This window comes from Marmota monax, unplaced genomic scaffold, assembly GCF_021218885.2.
Source record: "Marmota monax isolate L192 unplaced genomic scaffold, Marmota_monax_Labrador192_F-V1.1 WCK01_AAM20220418_F8-fsc00201, whole genome shotgun sequence".
Lineage (NCBI taxonomy): Eukaryota > Metazoa > Chordata > Mammalia > Rodentia > Sciuridae > Marmota > Marmota monax.
In genome coordinates, this window is record NW_026695150.1 from 343,340 (window position 1) to 363,117 (window position 19,778).

At 42.5% G+C, this 19,778-nt stretch overlaps 1 protein-coding gene across 2 annotated transcripts in view; it reads right to left on the bottom strand.

Annotated features, from left to right (window-relative positions):
- Nucleotides 1–2,474: 2,474 nt before the first annotated feature.
- Nucleotides 2,475–19,778, bottom strand: part of Rnf152 (ring finger protein 152) — a 70,497-nt gene continuing 53,193 nt past the window's right edge. For both annotated transcript variants that reach the window (XM_046428192.2, XM_058573862.1), the window contains exon 2: nt 2,475–10,748. In XM_046428192.2, the coding sequence (XP_046284148.1) occupies nt 10,006–10,617 (612 nt within the window). In that variant the 5' untranslated portion in view covers nt 10,618–10,748 and the 3' untranslated portion in view covers nt 2,475–10,005. The remainder of the gene's footprint in view (nt 10,749–19,778) is intronic.

Genomic DNA, 19,778 nt, shown 5'->3' on the forward strand with positions numbered 1-19,778 from the left:
AAACTAGTATTACAGAACTTTGCTATGTTCTTCTCATTAATCCACCTTTTATTACAGGAGTCACAGCCTTGAACCTTGTGAAGGGGGGTAAGTTAGTACTTTATATCCCCTGCATGGGGAGGGACCATTGCCATCTTGAACAAGATACACTCTGCATTCCTAGTGCCGGTGATGAGTGGGGGACTCAGGGTGAAGAACAAAAGGATCAAAGGGTGTTTCCTTCTAATTTTCTTCATGATGCCATTTCAACAATCCTCTCTTTGGAGCCAAATCAGAGTGCTTTCCTTACTCTGTTCTCTCTCTCTCTCTCTCTGAAGATCTTTACCCTTTTAAACTTAAAAATCTATGCCAAGAGCCTGTGAAATGCACGTGTGTGTACATAAACGGATATGCACACACACGCATGTGCACACACAACAACACATCTCTATATTCATTGCTTCAAATAAAGGTAATCAAAACAAATGATCCCGTGCTCAGCAGAATGGAGTGAGGAAAGACGGGGATACGGGGAGCAAGCAGTTTTCTGGGGGAGTGAGAGAGGTCTAATCCAATTATAGCTGTATCATTTTCTGGGTCAAATAGAATTGTGCTAAAGTTTCGAACCTATAAAAAGAAAAGCAGAGGCTCAGCCTTAATTCCATAACTGGTCCCTTTTCTCCCATCAGCCACTCGCCCAGCCTAAAGTCACACAGCCAAGAACAATCGCTGGAACGAAAGCCTGAAGAATGCGTTGGCAGACAGACAGGCTTTTGTTTCAGGAAACCTGTCCTAGTACTTGGAGCGTGTGACATGTATGAATGGAGGGCGAGGGTGGCTCGCAGTGACTGCAGGACCTGGTGACACTCTCTACTCCCTGTTCCCCTGCCCGACCTTTCACGGCTGCCAGGTACTCCTCCTCTGCAGGGTGGGGCCTGGATGTTAGGGTTCTAGAGCTGGCGCTCCCCTGTCTTCCAACCCGACATCTAGATGCAGAAATCTGTGCCACCCAGTAGTGTCATTTGAAGACGTTGCCAATGTGGGCATCTCCAGGCAGGATGCACCTGCGGGGCTCCCCGTGACCCCTAGGCCTTCATCCTGTCCTCATCAACTACCAGCAAGCTCTAGATGAGACCAGACGCACCATCTGTTCCTAGTTCGGGGAGCTGATCCAGGCATTTACCTGCCCTAAACAGCCTCTGCCTTCTTCAGGTTGATGTCTTTGGCCGAGAGAAAAGTTCAAGTGGGAGCAGTAGATGCAAGAGGGTTACCCTTGCCCACCCTGTCCCATGATGGTTGACCAGGAATATGCAAAATAAATTTCACACTTTCAAAATCTAGAATTCCTAATACAAAGTTTGCTTTTTTAGTACAAGAAGTGGGTGCTGAAACACAGGGACACCTCAGTTTTAAAAGGATGGGGACTATTCAAAAATTTTCCAGAGCCAGAGCATATTTATACCAGTACCCAGGAATATCAGATCATTGATAACCTCTTAATGAGGATGAGGTGACCTGTTCAACTGAATTGAAATTTGTTATTCTGATCCGTTATTTAATTTTTTTTATCTTTTTTGGTGCTGATGGGATGAAACCCAGGGTCTCACACACAGCAGGCTCCACCACTGAGCCATACCCCAGCTCTGACAAGATGCTTTTTACCAGAGCTCCCAGACCAGCACAGTAGTACAGGTGGATAATCCCAACAACTCAGGAGGCTGAGACTGGAGGGCTCAAGTCAGCCTCAGCAACCTAACAAGGCCCTAAGCAAATTAGCCAGGCTCTGCCTCAAAATAAGAAAAGGCTGGGCCAGCAGCTCAGGAGGCAGAGACAGGAGGATTTTGAGTTCAAAGCTCAGCAAAATCAAGGTGCTAAGCAACTCAGTGAGACCCTGTCTCTAAATAACATATAAAATAGGGCTGGGGATGTGGCTCAGTGGTCAAGTGCCCCTGAGTTCAATCCCAGTACCCCCCCACACACACCAAAGGCTAGGATGTGGCTCAATAACAAAGCACCTTGGGTTCTTTCCCCAATACTAAAAAAGAGCTCCCCAAACACCCTCTGTCCTATTGATGAAAACATTTAAGGAAGGATCTTGCTAGACTCAGAGCTAAGAGATGCATGAAGTTGTCTTATACACAGCCCAATGGGAGGTCCACCTAGGGCCGAGGCATGCTGTGTCATTTCTCAACAGTGGAAGATGAAGGGAGGGCCACCAGGAACCAGACTCCGGGCTGCCAAAACAAGCTTTGGTTTATTCATTACAAACTCTTAAGCTTCTGGGAGGAAGTCACCTCCACTTGAAATCCTTAGCTCAGGAGCCCCTTGTTGCTCTATTACCCACATTTATTAAAATTCTTCAAGCAATTGATGATAAAAACCCCAGCCAACTGTGTGTGTGTGTGTGTGTTGGGGAGGGGGAGATGGGGAGAGGAGGAAGAGAGCCGCAGAGACAGAGAGACAAAAAGATAGGGGAAAAACAATGAGTGAGTCTATTTGAAATCATTTTGAATTTTAATCATAGCAAATGTGTTTTAACAGTAGTCATAAAATCAACATTACCACATATACAAAGGACAAGACACCAGTTTGGCATACAAAAATACCATATATTAAAATTGGATTCATTGGAAAAACTCAGGACTGGCTAAGACACCATCTATAACAGAGAGAGCAAGCAAGAATGCTTTTAAGACATTCAGATTTATAAACAGCAGCTTGATATCCCCTTTACGAAGTCAATATTTGGCAACATTTGGACAATATTTTCTACGTGGCCCAGCAGCTCATTTATCTGTAGAGCGATTTGGCCCCTTAAAAGAAAAGCTCCTAAAATAAATAATCCACATAATTGTAAATAAAACATGTCAAGGACTGGTTAACAGCCTCCGGGCAGCATTAATCTAGCCATTTGTTACCCAGGGGCCCAGGGAACCCACCAGCAGAGCTCTCAGAAGGGAAGGTACCCTGGGCAGCAGTGTGACCACCCAGACCGAAACCAGCTTCCACACCTGTGACTGTCAAGTGAGACAAACATGGACAAGTGGCAGAAGGAATAAACATAATAAATGACAACCACCAGAACAGAAACCAAAACAGTCTTCAACCAACTTTCCCAACAGTAGTAAGATTCTCAAGGAGGTTAAGTTTCTCTCGGAAGTAAGATACTCAGGTCAGGATAGAGCCACAGACTCAGCAATGCCTTCCACAGTTCAGAAGACTTGAGTTTGCATTGAATCAGCCACCAAGTCTAGAGCAGATCTGTACTGTCCAGAGTACTGACCACCCAACCTGAGAGTATTGTAGAGGATGGCAGGAAAAATGGGGCCTCCCTGGAGCCTCCCATCAGCTGAGCATGGGTTCATCTTCAACTAAAGAGAGCCGCAGAGACAGAGAGACAAAAAGATAGGGGGAGGGAAAAAAACTGAATTTGGAGTCCACGCTATAATGGCAGCTTGTGCTTGACCAAGTTATCCCAGTTGTCCTAAGCTGGTCTCTGCCACGACTGACCTTCAGTGCCCATTTCTTGTTTTGCAGTTATCTGTATCACAGATTTTCCCTCCTTTGTGAAGTATTTTCTCCCTCACTGAGCATATCTACCTATCCCTTGATACAGACCCAAGGCCTTCTCTACCTCGCCCAAGGAGGGTCCACTTAATAGTTGGGTTCTCTCCCAGCCAATCCAGCACAGTGTAAGATAACAGCAACTGTCCCCTCACTACTTAGAGATATATCAACTTCTCCTGTAGGGGGCATTTGTCACATCTCTCCCTTTTTACATCCCATGCTCTCTCTCTACCATACCCAATCACCTCCTTCTGGATTCTCAAAAAGTAAAAGTCAAATTGAAAACTAAACATCCCTCTTGTTAGATTAACCCAATAACACACACCTCAGGGAGATTATAGACTTTCCCATGGACTCCTCGCCCCACATCTCATGGTGATGAATTCAGAACAGGGGTTTGGAAGAACAGGGACAGATAAAAAGAAAAAAATTCCTGCAAAAACAAAGAACAGGCATACCGTGGGAGATCTCAGGAAGCCCCTTGGTACTTGGCTATAATTATTGATTGTCCCTAAAAGTATCATAATATGAATGGTATCAAAACCCTTAGATTAGAATAAAATTCAGTGAACATGTGTTTTCAAGCACCACTACATCATAAGTAAGATTTACACAGTGGGATATCCCAGGCAGTTGACTCCAGAAAAAATCAAAAGATAATTGGCTAGACAGAGCAAGGAAACTTGTGCAGAAATGGGAGCCACACTGTAGAAGTTCAGGAGCAATGGTGCACCGTCCTGACCCCTCAAGCAGAGCCAAAACGTAAGCTCTCTAAGAGACAGAAATTAAAATGCCCCACTTGCTTATGTCCCTCAGTGACCAATGGCTTTCCAACAAAATAAATGTAGTAGAACCCAACTTTTCAAATATTCTGAGAAGTCTGAAGAGCTTACTCCCAAAGGTAATTGGTTTGACATGAGTGCAGCTGATAGCAATTGTTAAGAAATTAACATCTAAATTCAATACTGTATAATTCACGAATTGGGAAATAGGACTAACAGTGGTTTTAACTTTATCTCCAATCACAGCTAAACTGTGTATTTGTGTGTATGTGTAGCAAAATCCAGCAACTGATCATCATTGCTCTTAAAACAGAGTGCTTTCAAAAGAGTCAGGAATTAATTTGGTGACCTCATTCTTTGGAATTTCTGGTTTGGTAAGGATTACCTTCTGGGTGTTGTTTTACTGAGAATGGTGGAAAGGTCAAGGAATGGCTTCTCCACTGAGGTCAAGGATGACAGATAGATTGGCTGACACTTCTGTGTGGGAACAAAATGCTGCCTAGTTAGCAGCATCATTTCTCTAAAGGAAAGATGGAAATCACAGTCTTTTGTGTGTCATTCCTCACCCAACAATGACCTTTGGGCTCCCAACTTAAAAGTATAGAGAATAACTTACATTTTGACAAAAATTTAAAAACAAAATTCTAGAGCTGAAAAAAAAAAAAAGTCTTGCCCACTGGCAAGTTCTAGAATTAAAAAAAAATTTTTTTTTCCTACATTAAAGCAAATGCATTTGACTTGCATTACATTTTGGACACAATGAAAATCCAACTAACCAATTTTAACAGATTTTCTTTTTCTTTTTAAATTTTTGGTGATACTGGAAATCGAACCCAGGAGTACTCTGGCACTGAGCCACGCCCCAGCTCTTTTCATCTTTGAGATGGAGCCTCCCTAAGTTGTTCAGGGTGGCCCTGAATTTGCAATCATCTGCCTTAGCCTCCCAGGTAGCTGGAATTATAGGCAAGCACCACAGTGTCTGGCTATGGCACAGATTTTCAAATAAAGGAATGGAAACTCTTCAAATCAAAATCTGGACCAGAATAATAGCAGGCTACCAGTAAAAGTCTGATCTTTATATGAAAATATATCTCAAACTGAATTTTCTGTTTCCTTTGACTCACTTTAAAAGCAATTCTAGGGTTAGGGATGTAGCTCAGTGGTGCAGGGCCTGATCCTGGGTTCAATCCCCAGCACCACAAAGAAAAAAGAAAAAAAAATCAATTCTAGTAGCTTTAATAATCTTCCAGTCTTTAAATTCTATTGGGCAATGTTTTGTTTTTTTACCCTAAAATAGATTTTTAAAAAGTGACTTTGTGCAAAGCTTCAAATCTTAAATTCTTTTAGTGATAGCTAAAACAAGAGACACTAAAACACTGCCAAATCCCACTCTAAAAATAGTACCTGCGTTTTCGTCTGGCATTTGACAAATGATGCCTACATATGCCATACCAAATACAATGACAAGCTGGCAGACTTCAAGGGCAACAAAACCATTCTGAACACCAAAAACACGCTTGCTCTTAGATCTCACACCTGACGAACGCAGCAATGAAGTGTGGGTAAGATACTGAAAGTGAAGAAGGATTTCATTAGGCTTATTTTTTCCTGTAACATTTACTCTTTGGCCACAAGACCCTAAACACAATTTCACAGGACAGATCATGCACAGCTTGCAAGTCAAACGTTTTACAGCTACTGTCTAACTACTATTTTTGGACAATAGATTCACATGCAGCTAATGGTCCCAGAAAAGGGGCTTAATAAAACACTCTTTAAGCTTCACTGATGATTCCTTGGTCCAAAATATCTAATAACCCCAAAGGGCAACCAATGAGTTCTCACTGTTATACTTGGGATCACACACTTCTTAAGCCCAGAAAGGATTTTGTTTTTATTATTATTATTTTTTTTTTTGCCAAATGCTTGTTACTAGCCCACAAATTCTCTCTGGTCTGTTAGGAACACCTTGATGCCATGAGCCAATATGGTAGCCACTAGTCACATGGGGCTCTATTTTAAATTGTTTAAAATTAAATAAAATTTAAAGATATGTTCTTTAGTCATATTATCCGCATTTGAATTGTCAGTCATTGTGGACAGTGGCTATTTTACTGGACAACACCCATTATGGAACATTTCCATCATTCCAGAATGTTCCACAGAATGGCACTGATCTAGAAAACTGTAAGGGCTACACCAGTGCACAGCTGAAACTCCAAGGGGCCACTCTGTAAGCCACACACAATATTAAACTTACATTTTAAAAGAAAATACCTTAGAGCCTTCTGATCAAAAAATGTGATTGGAACTCAGAACCAATTTGCCTTTTCATCAAAATTTGTGCCCCAAGTCATTATACAAAATTTTTTCAAAGACAATGTTTTTTGGTGGCATACTTAGCTCTACTAAACATATTAAAGCATTCTCTTGCTTATGTCAAGATCATTAATAAAGATGAAAACACATGCTGCTTATAGTTTACTATTTACACAACACTCATTGTTCTTTACACATTGTTCTTTGCAATTTTAAAAACTCAGATAATATGGTCAGACAGTTTCTTTTAAATGTCTATCCTCTTCCCTAACCCTAACCTTTTTTTGTTTTCCAGAGAGGTAGCTAACTAAAATGAAGAAACTATAAAACAACACTTTTAAAGCAGTAGTTGAGATAATAAAGGGTCTCCATCAACCCCGACTAGAAGCTCAGCCAGATAGACACGGTGATGGATCTAGAAAGAAGCAAGAGGGACAGCAATGCACAGTTCTCATCCCCCTTTGCTGCAGAATTACAAGTCTCCACACTCCTCTCTGAGCCGCCCTGGGCTCATCTACAACACGAAACCATCGGAGGCTGTTTTCAGCTCTTCCTGGGCTTTCCAGTTGTGACATTTCACTGGTATGCAACTATGAATTCCGGCCTCTGTGTCGCTGGGCTTTTGTCACAAGGGATGCATAAGTTGTTAGTGTTGTGGGTAAATTTCAGAAGAGACCAGAGTAATGGCTTGCCAGGTAACATCAAAACATCATTAAGCCTGGAAAAATTCTATCTGGCAGGCTAAGAAATCTCTTTGCCTCTTCTCCTCCCTGCCCCCCACTCATGAGCGCAAGAGCGCGCGCGCGCGCGCACACACACACACACACACACACACTCAAAAGCACATCCTAATAAGGAGGTGTTCAACCTGCAAGCAGAATCCATTTAAACAATTTAAATAATGTTCTACCTACATCAGTAAGATTTACACACAAAAAATTCCGATTTGGGTGATTATTGTTAAGTTTTAAGGTCAAGAATCTACCAGAGAGCTAATTAATTTTGCACTGCTTAATTGCAGTTCTAGCACAGGATTGTTTGTAAGTAAAAGTTCTGTGGACATTTTTACTTTACAGCTTTGCACTAAGAAACACAGGACACTATCACCACACACATTAGTGTCTATATATAACCTACTAAACAAGTAGAACTCTATCACATACTACACTACAGGTCAGTCATTTCATACTGTACATAAATGTATGCAGATATCGCTCAAAAATTAATTTGAATATGACATGGCTTAAAATTACAAAGGTAAAGTCCATTTTAAATGCAGCATTTTAAATGCAACATTTCTGTCATTTTTTTCTTTTTCCTCCAAGAGAAATAGAAATTAGGTCAGACATGCATTACAGCAGCCTGGGAGTTTGAGAAATTGACACTAACCCAACAGCATTTTATGTTATGTAATAGAGGATAGTATTCAGCTAATATGATACCTAAATTATTAATATAAAATAAATCCTAGATTATTTGTTGTATAATGCCCAATAGCTTGTACAATAAAATGGCATTTTAACCTAATTTATAGTTTGAGCTTTCAAACACATTTTCTAAAGGTCTTACGACAAATTTGAAAGATCTGAAAAGACCAGAGTTCCTATTTTTATATTGAATTCTCATGCCAATTAGGTGTTAGCTTTGTATTCTAGTTATTAATTCTTGTTTTATTTCACATGAACTCCATCACTTTAGAATGCATATTTTGTGCTGCTTGAAGATAATAGTTAGCATATAAATAAATAAAGTTGTCTTGATCTTACAGGGCTTCTTTCTAGCCTTCCTTTTTGGAACCAGTCATTGCTTTTCTGTCCCTATTTCTCCCCACCCCTACCCTTCCCACCATTTTCCAGGAGTCATTTATACCTAAAAACATATATTTGAGTGGAGTTCTTGACACATACCACCACTTACTTCCTGAATTCCATAAAAGGAATTACAAGAAAACTATAACATTTACAGTTATTTCTACATGCAGACAAACCCAGAGATGAGAATTTATTATTTAATCCAGCAGTTCTTTCTTTATGAACATCTATAAACCATTACACATTTAAGAACACTTACATTAGGAATGTGAATTGTAAGTCTACCTTGCCATTTCTCTCAATAAAAAACATATTTTGAAATACAGAAGATTTTCTTGCTTACACCAACAAGAGGAAACTGGAATTCAAAAAGGTCTAATGCTCAAGGAACAGCATCTTTCAAAAAAATAATTGTGGACTGCCTTTTGAAATGCCCATCAGTTTTGCCATTGCTAACAACAAGTGTGGCTTTTATAATACTCCAGAACTAGGAGAAAAGTCAAACTTTTGTTACTCTCCATTTGTGCCTTAAAAAATACAGGACTTAAACACAGAGCAGAGGGGTGAGTATTGGGGTGTCGCATAGGGGATGTCTCATTGGGAGGATCGAGGTGCCCACCGTTTCAGATACTTGACTTCTTCATGCCCACGAGGTCTTAATCCTGGGGTTCTTCTGAAAAGACTCAAAAACCTGAGGTAAATCAAATCACACACACACATACACACACAAATACACAATATTTACATTTTAAATTCTTATTTTGTGAGATGGCTTGAGAAAAACTGGCATACAGGTTTCCTGCGGGATTAGGCATTTCTCATTATTTCTTGGTTTATTGCTTCCCTGGTGGGCTTTCAGCTTAATAAACATGTAGCAAGCTCTAATCACAAGTGAAGAAAAATGAAGGTACATGACAAAACACAACACACTGGAGACACTTGTTCAAATATTTTCTCCAAAAACAAAAACGACTATCCATTTCACTTATTTTGATTTGGGGTTCCATTCAAAATGTATATATATATATATATATAAAAAAATCTTAGCAACTAGATGAAGACTGGGTTCCATTAAAAAAAAAAAAAAGAGCAAAGAAGCCTGCAGTGTATGTCTTCACTGAATTTTTTACATGGATTCAAGATTTAATTCTACTTGTATACACAGCATCTTTATTTTCATCTACCGCATTTAGAGATCACATGGTATGCACATGTACGGTTTAAGGTCTAAGTAGAGTATGTCTATCTCATAACATGATCTTGAAAACTCATAAATCACAGCCCATTTAGTTCATGATTATGAGGATGCATGCAATCATCTTCAAAGCCGTTGCCATCCACACTCAGATCAATTCACCTGGCATCTTGTAGAGACCTCACCTTCCTCCCTTGGCATCTGTCTTCAGGTGAATCAAGTGGCAACCCAGAGGCCAGCGCTCAGCACCAAATGGTCAGTGTCGCCCCCCATCTTCTCGCTGGGATCCCGTCACCAACACCTACTCAACCCCCTAAGTTGACACCCACAAGAGCCTTCCCTGCACCCCGCCTCAGCCACAGGATATCACAGTGAAGCGCTTAGAAATGCAAGACATGTTGTGGAGCACGATGCCCAGGAGGAAGACCAAGACACAGGCCACCAGGATGACAGTGCACACGCCCGACCAGGTGGAGCTTTTCACCACGCCCCGCCTGTCCGGCTCCTCGGCCACTGCCTCCTGCGGAGCCCCGCCTTGCAGCGGCTGCTGTTCCGCAGGGATGGTCACCACCGTGACGGACTTCTGCTGGCTCCCGGGGAGCAGGCGGCAGCCCATGTCTCCGGGCAGCAGTGTGCGCTCCTTGGAGATGGGCAAGGGCAGCATGTAGCACCCATTGCTAGGAAGTTTGATGAAGACCGGGGTGTGCTCGGAGGTGTGCGGAATGGCGATGACGGCCAGGACCTCGGGGTCATCGGGCAGCTGCGACACGGAGAAGCCAGGGGGCAGCTTGGTGATGCCGCGGCACCAGGGGCACCTCACGTCCTTCTGGCTCGTCCTCATCTGCTGGAGGCACACCGAACAGCAGGTGTGTTTGCAATCCAGCAGCTTGGGCCTCCGCCGGGGGCTGTAGTAGTTGAAGCAGATCTGACATTCCAGCAGAGAATCCTGGGACAGCGTCTCCATGGTGGACCGTGAGCAGCAGGGGCAGCGCCAAGACCAAGGGCAAGGAGCCGGTACTCGGAGGCCTCCACTCTGCCTTTCCAGTGCCGCCGAGGGAGCTCACAGGCATCTAGCATTCGTGGGCGTGTTCATTTCTGAGGGAGATAAACAACGCAAACGAATTAATTCATTCAATAACTTGTCCATAAAGTTAGAAGATTTACACCACAGCCCTGAGGTCTTGATCCTGGGTCAAAAGCATAAAATGTCCCCACAGGTGAGACCATAGGATTCCTATAGTGCTCAGTGGAAGGTGATGGAATGTTCTCAGGCAGCACGTCACAACAAACACACCCATTCCCAAAGAAATGCACCTTGGACAGGTGTAGACTATGCACTCTTATTTCACAAAGGAGGAATCTGTTTTTCCATTTTGCGCATCTCAGCAGAGCGTGGGTCATTCTAAATGACACCGGAGAAACTCTAGCTTCTGGTGTGTTGGTAGCATTTTCTAGAAGTAAACTTCTTTGTTTAGATCCTCCAACCTTCTTTTTCTGCCTCTACTTACCCTGCTGTAAGTATTAACTGCCAGTTTCAGGTAACTTCACAAATCTAGGTGCTCTGCCAACCTAGCTAGCTTACCTAGGGAGGACTGTTTCTTTCGCGCAGGTAATTAAAACGACGCCAAGGGCTGAAGCACAAAAATGCACCTTTTCATCTTTTCCAGAGATAAGATCAATTGGTTTTAAGACACAAAAAGAGAACAAAACACAAAACAACAGAACTAGGGCAGCAGTGACCCTGAAGGCAGTGGGGGTCACAAAGGCACTCTAATTCCAAAATAGCACTAATATTTTCCAATCAAATCTTCTAATGTAGGTGTTTAGGCCTGCACCAAGAAACATGATTAAAAGCCAATGCTTTTTTTTTTTTTTTCCTTTTTCTTTTTAAAGCAGTGCTGAGGGTCAAATTTAGGGCCTTATGCATGCTAAGCCAGTGATCTACTATTTGGCTACACCCCTAGCCCCTAAAAGCAATACTATCCAGCTATTTGGGAAGTTGAGGCTGGAGAATTGCAAGTTCGAGGCCAGCCTGGGCAACTTTTCAAGACCTTGTCTCACAATATAAAATAAAAAGGGTTGGAATGTATGGAATGTAGCTCAGTGATAGAACACCCTTGGATTCAATCCCCAGTACTGCCCAAAACAAAACAACATGGTGCTACAAAAGAGCTGGAGGAATTGGAGGAATCAGGGATGTCTCAGTGAAAAACCTGGTTATAGATAAGAGTCAGACATGTAAAATCAAAGACAGGCTATTTTCAGGTTAAGAAATCAGCATGAGCAAAGGAAAGAATGTCAGCAATTATAAAATTATTTCTCTTTTCTAGGTGTGACATTGGCTAGGGGATATTTTCTAATCTGAGAATCACTTACAGATGTTCTCTAAGAGTTTTATAGCTTTAGCTCTTCCATCTTTGACAGATGCCTTTGAAAGAAAGTTCTCAGAGAGCCTATGTATACTCTTCCCTAGACCCAGCCAAATAGCAGACCCCACAGGGAAAGGTGAATGAGCTAATCAGGTATGTCTATACCTCTCCCCATAGACTGGAGACCATAGCCAGACTCAAAGGCCAGGCCAAAGATTTGGGAGTTTATAGTGGGCAATGGGAAAACACCAGAAAGATAAAGAATAGGAGAACAATCCATTCAAGGCAGATTGGGAAGACCTGGTAGCAGGCTACTCTGTGTTAGAGGTTAATAGGATGAGGAGGTAGAAAGTGAGAAGAGGCCTAGGAGGGGTCAGGCAGTGCACTGCTATTAAGGTCACAGGGGAAAGAAGTCGAGGTACAGTCTTGACAGGATCATGGTGTCACTGAAAGAATCAGATCATGCAAGGAGGGAGCAGAATCAAGGAACACTTTTTTAAATCTTTTAAAATAGAGGAACTGAGGCAAAGAGGGGCAGAGGAGGCAAGAGAAGGTGCTTGAAGCCGAATGGCCTGGTCTGGTCTGGGCAGTCCAGCAGGGTGACCTCTAGCCATAGGTGCAAGAGGAAATCTGCACAGAGAGCTTAGGAAGCAGGATGTGTAGGATGGCTGCAGTAGGAAATGTGAATGGAAGTAGAGATCCCAATGTGTGGGTAGGATACCTCTAACTTTATACCCACTAAAATGTTGTTAATCTTGCTCTTATCTCTCCTTAGTGTTAAAGTCTACCGATGGGGATCCGGCCATAACATCACAGGTGAGATGGGAAATGCGTATGTGGAGAAGAATTGACCACTTTGAACTATGGAGGAAGAAACAACAAAACTGGAGTGGCTTTGGTCTCTGGCACATCCTAACTCTGGCACCAACGCAAGTCACCCCACTTATCCGAACCTGCTTCCTCACTGGCCAACCAGGGATGATGGAGTCACGGCTGAAGGTCAAGTGACTTCACCTACCATTTGCACAGTGGGCTGTGTGCTTTGCCCAGAGGCGATTCCTGGCCATGTAAGAGCTGCCGTTTTGAACAGCTCAGAGGAGATAGGCAAGTGCTCCTCTTGGCTCTGCTCCAAGACCTGCTGTACCATCATTCTTCAACAAAACCAATGTGTGATTTTATTCATGAATTTACCCTCAAAGTAATGTTCACTTAATTTGTGTTAAGCTCATTTAAAATTAGATTCTACTACCCAATTTCCAACTCTATCCCAGTATGTTCTAGGCCTTATGGTGCAGGCTGAACACAAAAGCAGAATGGGAAACACAGTTCCTATTTTCGATGTTCGGCCACATAAAGCCACTTTGACAGCAGCCTCTGATTTATACACTGATGTGTTCTATATTAAGCAGCCTGAACTGCATTCCAGTTTATTTTCTGGAGCATAATTAGTAGTGATGATGATTAGTTAGGTAAAGAGAAGAAAATTCATGAGGCTATGGCCCGAAGGAAATGATGAATCACTCTTTCTCCTCTTTCATCACAGCCTCGAAAGATGCAAGTCAACAACTGAAGGAGGGGAGTGGAAACAAGGCCACTGAGGCCGGGGAAGAAATCCAGAGTTCTTTGTCAAGTGTATTAGACATAAGCCCATCCTGGAGACTGCCTTAGGAACCCGTGTTTGGTGTCGCTTTTCCCCAAGAGCAAAATGGGATACTCAAATAAAATACTCATTAAATTTTAAAAGAAAAGAGTACTTTGATAGAATGTAGATGTATAGGCCAAAATATTGGAACAACTGGAACAAGTTTTAAATGTCACTTCGATTTATTTTTCAAAAGAACCTAAAGGAAAGATCAAAGGGAAAAATAGTCCCAAAAAATGAGGAACAGTGGCTAAGGAAGGGCATTAAAAAAAAAAAAAAAGTTACAGCTTACAAGGTAGAACTTATTTCCAAACATATCTTCATAAAACACTATTTAGTTACACAAATATTATCCATTACACAGCCCGTGGGTGAGCTGAAGGGTGTGTGTGCTGCCATTGTTTTGGGATCGTGGATATTTGGTGCTTTGGCCACTTTACAACATCAACATGTTTTTATAAAATGAAATTTCTTTTTCTGATCTATAAAACTATATGCATCTTTATAAAGTGTGGGTGTGGTAAAGTGCTTCTGTGAATTTAGTGGGTGGTAAAATAGCAAAGGTCTCCAACAATGAATTTTTATGGTACCAGTTGCTTTCAGAAGTGCAGACATAGGAGCCTGCAGATAAAAAGGTGATGAAATAAACAATCCAAATAGGCTTATTCTGCTTGTATTCTTAAGAATCTTCCTACATTCCTTAACCATGGGATTAATTAGGAGCCTACTCGTGGAGCCGTAGCATGATCTGATATCGATTCCATCTGGTGACGTTGGGTGGTTCCATCAGATGGTCTATGCAAGAACCTTAAACTTAATGATTGTGTTCAAAGTTAAGAGATTAAACTCAGCACTTGCTTTTCTTTTTCTATTGAAATAGGGTGACTTGTTGATACAGGCCACTGCTTAATTCTTAAAGAAAATATAACTATTTGAAGTGACATTAAACAAAACAACTATAATTCCTTTTCATCTGGTATGTCAGCTGGTAAGACAACTGAGTTACACTGGATCTCACCAAAACTCCAATAAGTGGCAAGAATGAAGATGGCTTGGTGACAGGTGTGTCACCGACTTCTGGTTCTCTGGTAGCAAGAGCAGTCCTTCTGGACACAAATGTCACGTCTGTGCATTGCAAACTTGGTGCAACTACTGTCCTTGCTTTAATGGAGCCAGGCAGTGGGTGCCTGGATGCCGACAAATCACAACTGAGAATCCCACTGACCCAAGCTCCAGTCTTTGTACTGTTTCCTCCTGTGAGCATTCTGGATTGCTGTATTTGATGAAGCCAAAAATATGGAAAGTGAAAAGAGTCATTTAAATGTCTTGGATGTTAATAACTGAGGAAGTTGCCTGGCCTTGGTAGTAGAGCAGGCAGGTGGGACAGAGAGTAAACTGCTGAACAGGAAGAAAGTAAGTGGTTGAACAGGAAGAAAGCAAGAGACCAGCTACAATGACAAGGTCACTTTAGGGACTCAGCACACAACCAAAGACCTGGCCCAGCCTGGTGACCATCCCTGCCTGTAGGTGTCACAGAGCCAAGGGCATTGTGCCAAAGGGCACACCATGGTGCTTGCCAAATCTGTCACTGAGAAACCTACCTACCAAGCAGCCACAGTCACCAGAGAGAAGTTCCTTATTCAGCTTTAGGCATATTTCACTAAAGTTAGCAAAAGATGCATACATTTGACACATCCATAGTTTGATGTTGCATATTGAAAATCAAAGTATATTGGAATTGAGACAGTTTTAGGAATTTTAGCTATATTTCAGTATTGCAATAAGTGATGATAACCACCGGGTTTGTTTGTTGAACAACCAATATTATTAGAAACAGGAGATAAGAATAACTCTCAAATAGACAGGTTACCATAAGCAAACTGAGTCTGGACTAGATGGTCTCCCATAAAGTACCTTCTAGTAAAAATACCACATGACACACTGCCAGGTTTCCAACTGCATGACAGCACTGCTCGGTTGCTTGTTCTATGCTTCTTACACCTGATGGATAATTTACAATATTTTCTATTAATGATCTTGCAAGCATGTGTGTCTACAAATGAGCTGGAGATTGCACATCTAAACTATTTAAATGGGAGCCAGTTTGCATTAGAAACTTCCTCCTTTATGTCTTTGGTTTAATGAATACATCTAGCTAGAGCTAACTCACAGAAACAGTCACAGCTTCAATTTTCAGAAACAGTAAAAGTGATGTCATGTCTAATCAATGCCCTTCCTGGATCAAGCAAGATGGCCCTATCACCCAAACTTGTTACCAGATGTGGGTGGTCCCACTTTCCCTTCCAAAGATACTCAGTGGCACTGGGCTCATGCAGGAGGCCAAGGTCACTCTGGCAGCCACCAGTCACACTGCTTTACCTTCACTTGCTCTGTCATCCAGCAATGGCCAAGAAAAAGTTGCTGATGGTCATGAAGTAAGGAAGAGCTGTAAAAGACTGTCAGAGGATCCGAGGCTCCAGGGAGAGAGGGAGTGATAAAAGATGCCGCAGACAGAGCAAATGAAAAATAGCCAACACCCTGACTGCTAGAATCCTGAGTGGAATTGGAGTGACAGACAAGTCAGGCACACCGGTACCCATAAAGCCAAAAAGATGGAAAACAAACAAAAACCACAAGTCTTACTGATGGTTGATGGTCAATGGTCGATGGTCAATGGTCGGACACCTACTAAGGTAAAACGCATAGAGGTAGGGACACAAATATTTACTGGGAACCCACCATGTGCCAAGCATTAGTCAAGACACTGGGGATGCTGTGGCAAACCAGAGTTCCTGCCCTCAATCAGCCTGGACATATATCCTGAAGGGAAGAATTCTATCAAAAGATCCACAGGAAAGAAGGAAGGGTAGGCAAAGCCCTGACCAGAGACTCTCCTTCAACTGATCATGTGTATATAATGGTCACATAAAGGGACTGGCCAGAACCACTAAGCAAAGAACTGTCACTGCCTGTCAGAGCCAGAAAGGACCCTGGACCCCAAGGGCCACAAGCTGGCCCACTGTTTCTTTCTACTCCAGAGCCACTGGAGAGCCAAGTTGGAGGGAAGGACACTGGCATTTCCTCTATTTGGTCAGCATCACTGCTGATCTGATCAGCATTACTCCAGGCTGCAAGGCTGCTCCGTGCCCACGGACCCAAGGATGCAGGAGTTTGGGGTACATGTCAAGGCAAGGTGTGAGGACAGCCCAAGTCCCAGGATGCACATTAAGCCATCGACGGAGGTTAAGTCCATGACAAGGGCTGCAAGACCTCCTGGGGCAAGCCTCTCTCTGCTGCCCACCTTGGTGGCCCCTACTCTTCATGAGAGGATAAGGGACCTCCAAAGGCCACAAACTTCCTGTATGTAAATTTATACTTGTATAAAGGAAACCACCCATGTGCATTCCCAACTCCTGGTTTTTTATCCAACTATAAATTCCAGAAAAAATGGAAACCTTATGTCATTTTTTTTTAAATGATTTCCTCATTGTATTGAGGGAACAATTGATATGCTAGCATGCTGTGCTCTAAGTTCCAATGTTCAGAAAGTTGGGTGTGTGAAAGGTGTTTTCATCTTATGGTGGGTTTATTGGGACATAACCCACTGTAAGCCAAGGAGCCTGCATACTCAACTGTGCCAAAATGAGAAAGCAAGTCACAGGTGATGTCCAGGGACCAGAAGGGCTGGCTGTGTTCTGCAGAGTCGCTCAGAACTCAGAGCTGGGGTGAAGATTAAGCTGAAGGCACTTGAGAGTCAATAGATGTGGAAAGAAGCCTTGTTGGAGTTTCCCTTGTCTGACTAACAGCTGAAACTTCTGAGAAATCAGGCTGCCATAAATTCCCACTGCAGGGCAAGTCTATTCCCAGGAGACAGACAGATCAAGGGTAAACACGCTATAAATCCCTCTGGGGGAGTTTCATGCCCAGGAAGAAGACAGCACATCACACATTATCACACACACGCTTATCTCTCATTTGTACACCTAGAAACCCATCTGTCTTTCCTAAATATATCTAATTGTCCTCCCATAGAAGCCTTTTCTCTCTCTTTCCTTTTCCCTACTAAACTAGGTATTTAATTCCCCTGTTCCAGACAACCCTTTGAGTTTCTCATGACTGAGCACATGTTGCATGCCTAAATAAACATTTTCTTGAATAATTTTTTTTTAATCACTTTAATTCACAAGCCCCGGAAACTAAACCTAAGACTGTATAAGAACTTTTTTTCTTTCCTCCTGCAATTCCAATAGAACTATATTTACAAAAACAGGTCCTAGATCTACATCATTTCCCACTCATCCTTCCCCTGTTGCTTAGATTCAGTATATTACTCTGGACATATCTACCCCCAAATCAATTCATTCTAACAATAGTTACCTGAGTTTCATGTCAAACTACAAAACCCAGAGTATTCTCATAATTATTTTGCATTCTATTTTGGAGATAACAAAGCTTATAGATGCAACATTATGAGCAAAAAACATTAACAATGACCATCATTCTCCTGTCCCACTGTATTGAGTCTTCCAGAGATAGTACCAATAGGATATGTGGACAGATATATGAGAGGGAAGTTATTAGGGAATTGGTTCATGTCATTCTGGTGGCTGAGAAGTCCCACAATAGGCCACCTGCAGGCTAGAGACCCTGGGATGCTGGTAGCATGGCTCAATGTAAGTCCTAGGGCCTGAGAACCCAGGTTGTTGGTGATGTAAGTCCTACGGTCCAAAGGCCAGGGAGCCTGGACTTCTGATGAGTTAGGCTGGAGAAGAGTGTGTTCCAGAGCCGGAGAGTGGGAGGGGGTGGGAACAATTCACCTGCCTGTGTTCTATCTGGGCTACTGGCCGAAAGGATGATGCCCGCTTCACTGAGGGCAGGCTGCCCTACTACTCTACAGACTCCTGCTATCCTCCTCTGGAAATGCCCTCAGAGACACACCTAAAATAATGCTTACCAAATTTCTACATATTCCTTAACCCAGTCAAGTTGACACCTAAAATTAACCACCACACCCACCAACAGCAAAAACTAATACCATTAGTGAGAAAACAGACACAATTGCAAACTTCATATTTAGAAATGCAAATTTATTACTTGAACAAAATGGGGAATAATACATAGCTTCAGATTAAAAGGCAACTCCCCATGTGATAGAATTTCACAAAGACATGACAAATTCCTCCACATGTGGACACAATTCCTGGTCCCTTTGCAGTTTTGGTACTCTGCAACCATAATGTAGCTGAACAAATCTAGATTCGTCCAGGTTCATCTCAGCTCTACACAGCAGTATTTTATGTGGGTCCACCTTTACCATCTTAGTAACTATAATCTCAAGAGCCAACTCCCTAATAACTTACCTCTCATGTATCTGTATCTGCATCTCTGGAGAACTCCATGACATGGACTGACCCTGAAAGCTCATGTGTTAAAGGCTTCATTTGCCAATATAGCCATGTTCAGAGGTGGGGACTTGGGGAAGCAATTGGATTATGAGGACTGACCTCAGGGGGGTTAATCCACTGAGGAATTCACAGCTAAATGGATTATTGGGAAGTGATGGAAACTATAGGAGGTGGAACAAGTTGGAGGAAGTAGGACCTTGGGGACATGCTCTTGGGGACTATATCTTGTCCCCAGTCCTTTCCTGCTCTTTCTTGTAATTTCCCTGCCCTCATGAAGGAAGTAGCTTTGCTGTGTCCCACCCCCTCCACCATGGTGTTCTGCCTCACCACAGGCACACAGCAAAGGGGTCAAGTGACTATAGACTGAAACCATGAGCAAAGTCAATCTCTCCTCCTCTAAGTTGAATTTCTCAGATATTTTGTCATAACAACAAAAAGCTGACTACCACAGAATAACCCAGTGGGACAATGTGTAAACTCCCCAACACATTGAGTACTCCTTCAAAGTGCTAAAGAACATGTCTGATTTATGACAAGTAGAGCTCCACTCATTTGAGGTACCCTAAGGTAGAAGGAGATGCAGGGAGGGAAAGTCTCAGTTCAACTAAAAAACAGCCAGGTGCAGTGCCCATGCCTGTGATCCCAGTGACTCAGGAGGCTGAGGCAGGATGGTTGCAAGTTGGAGCCCACTGTGGGCAATTTAGTGAGA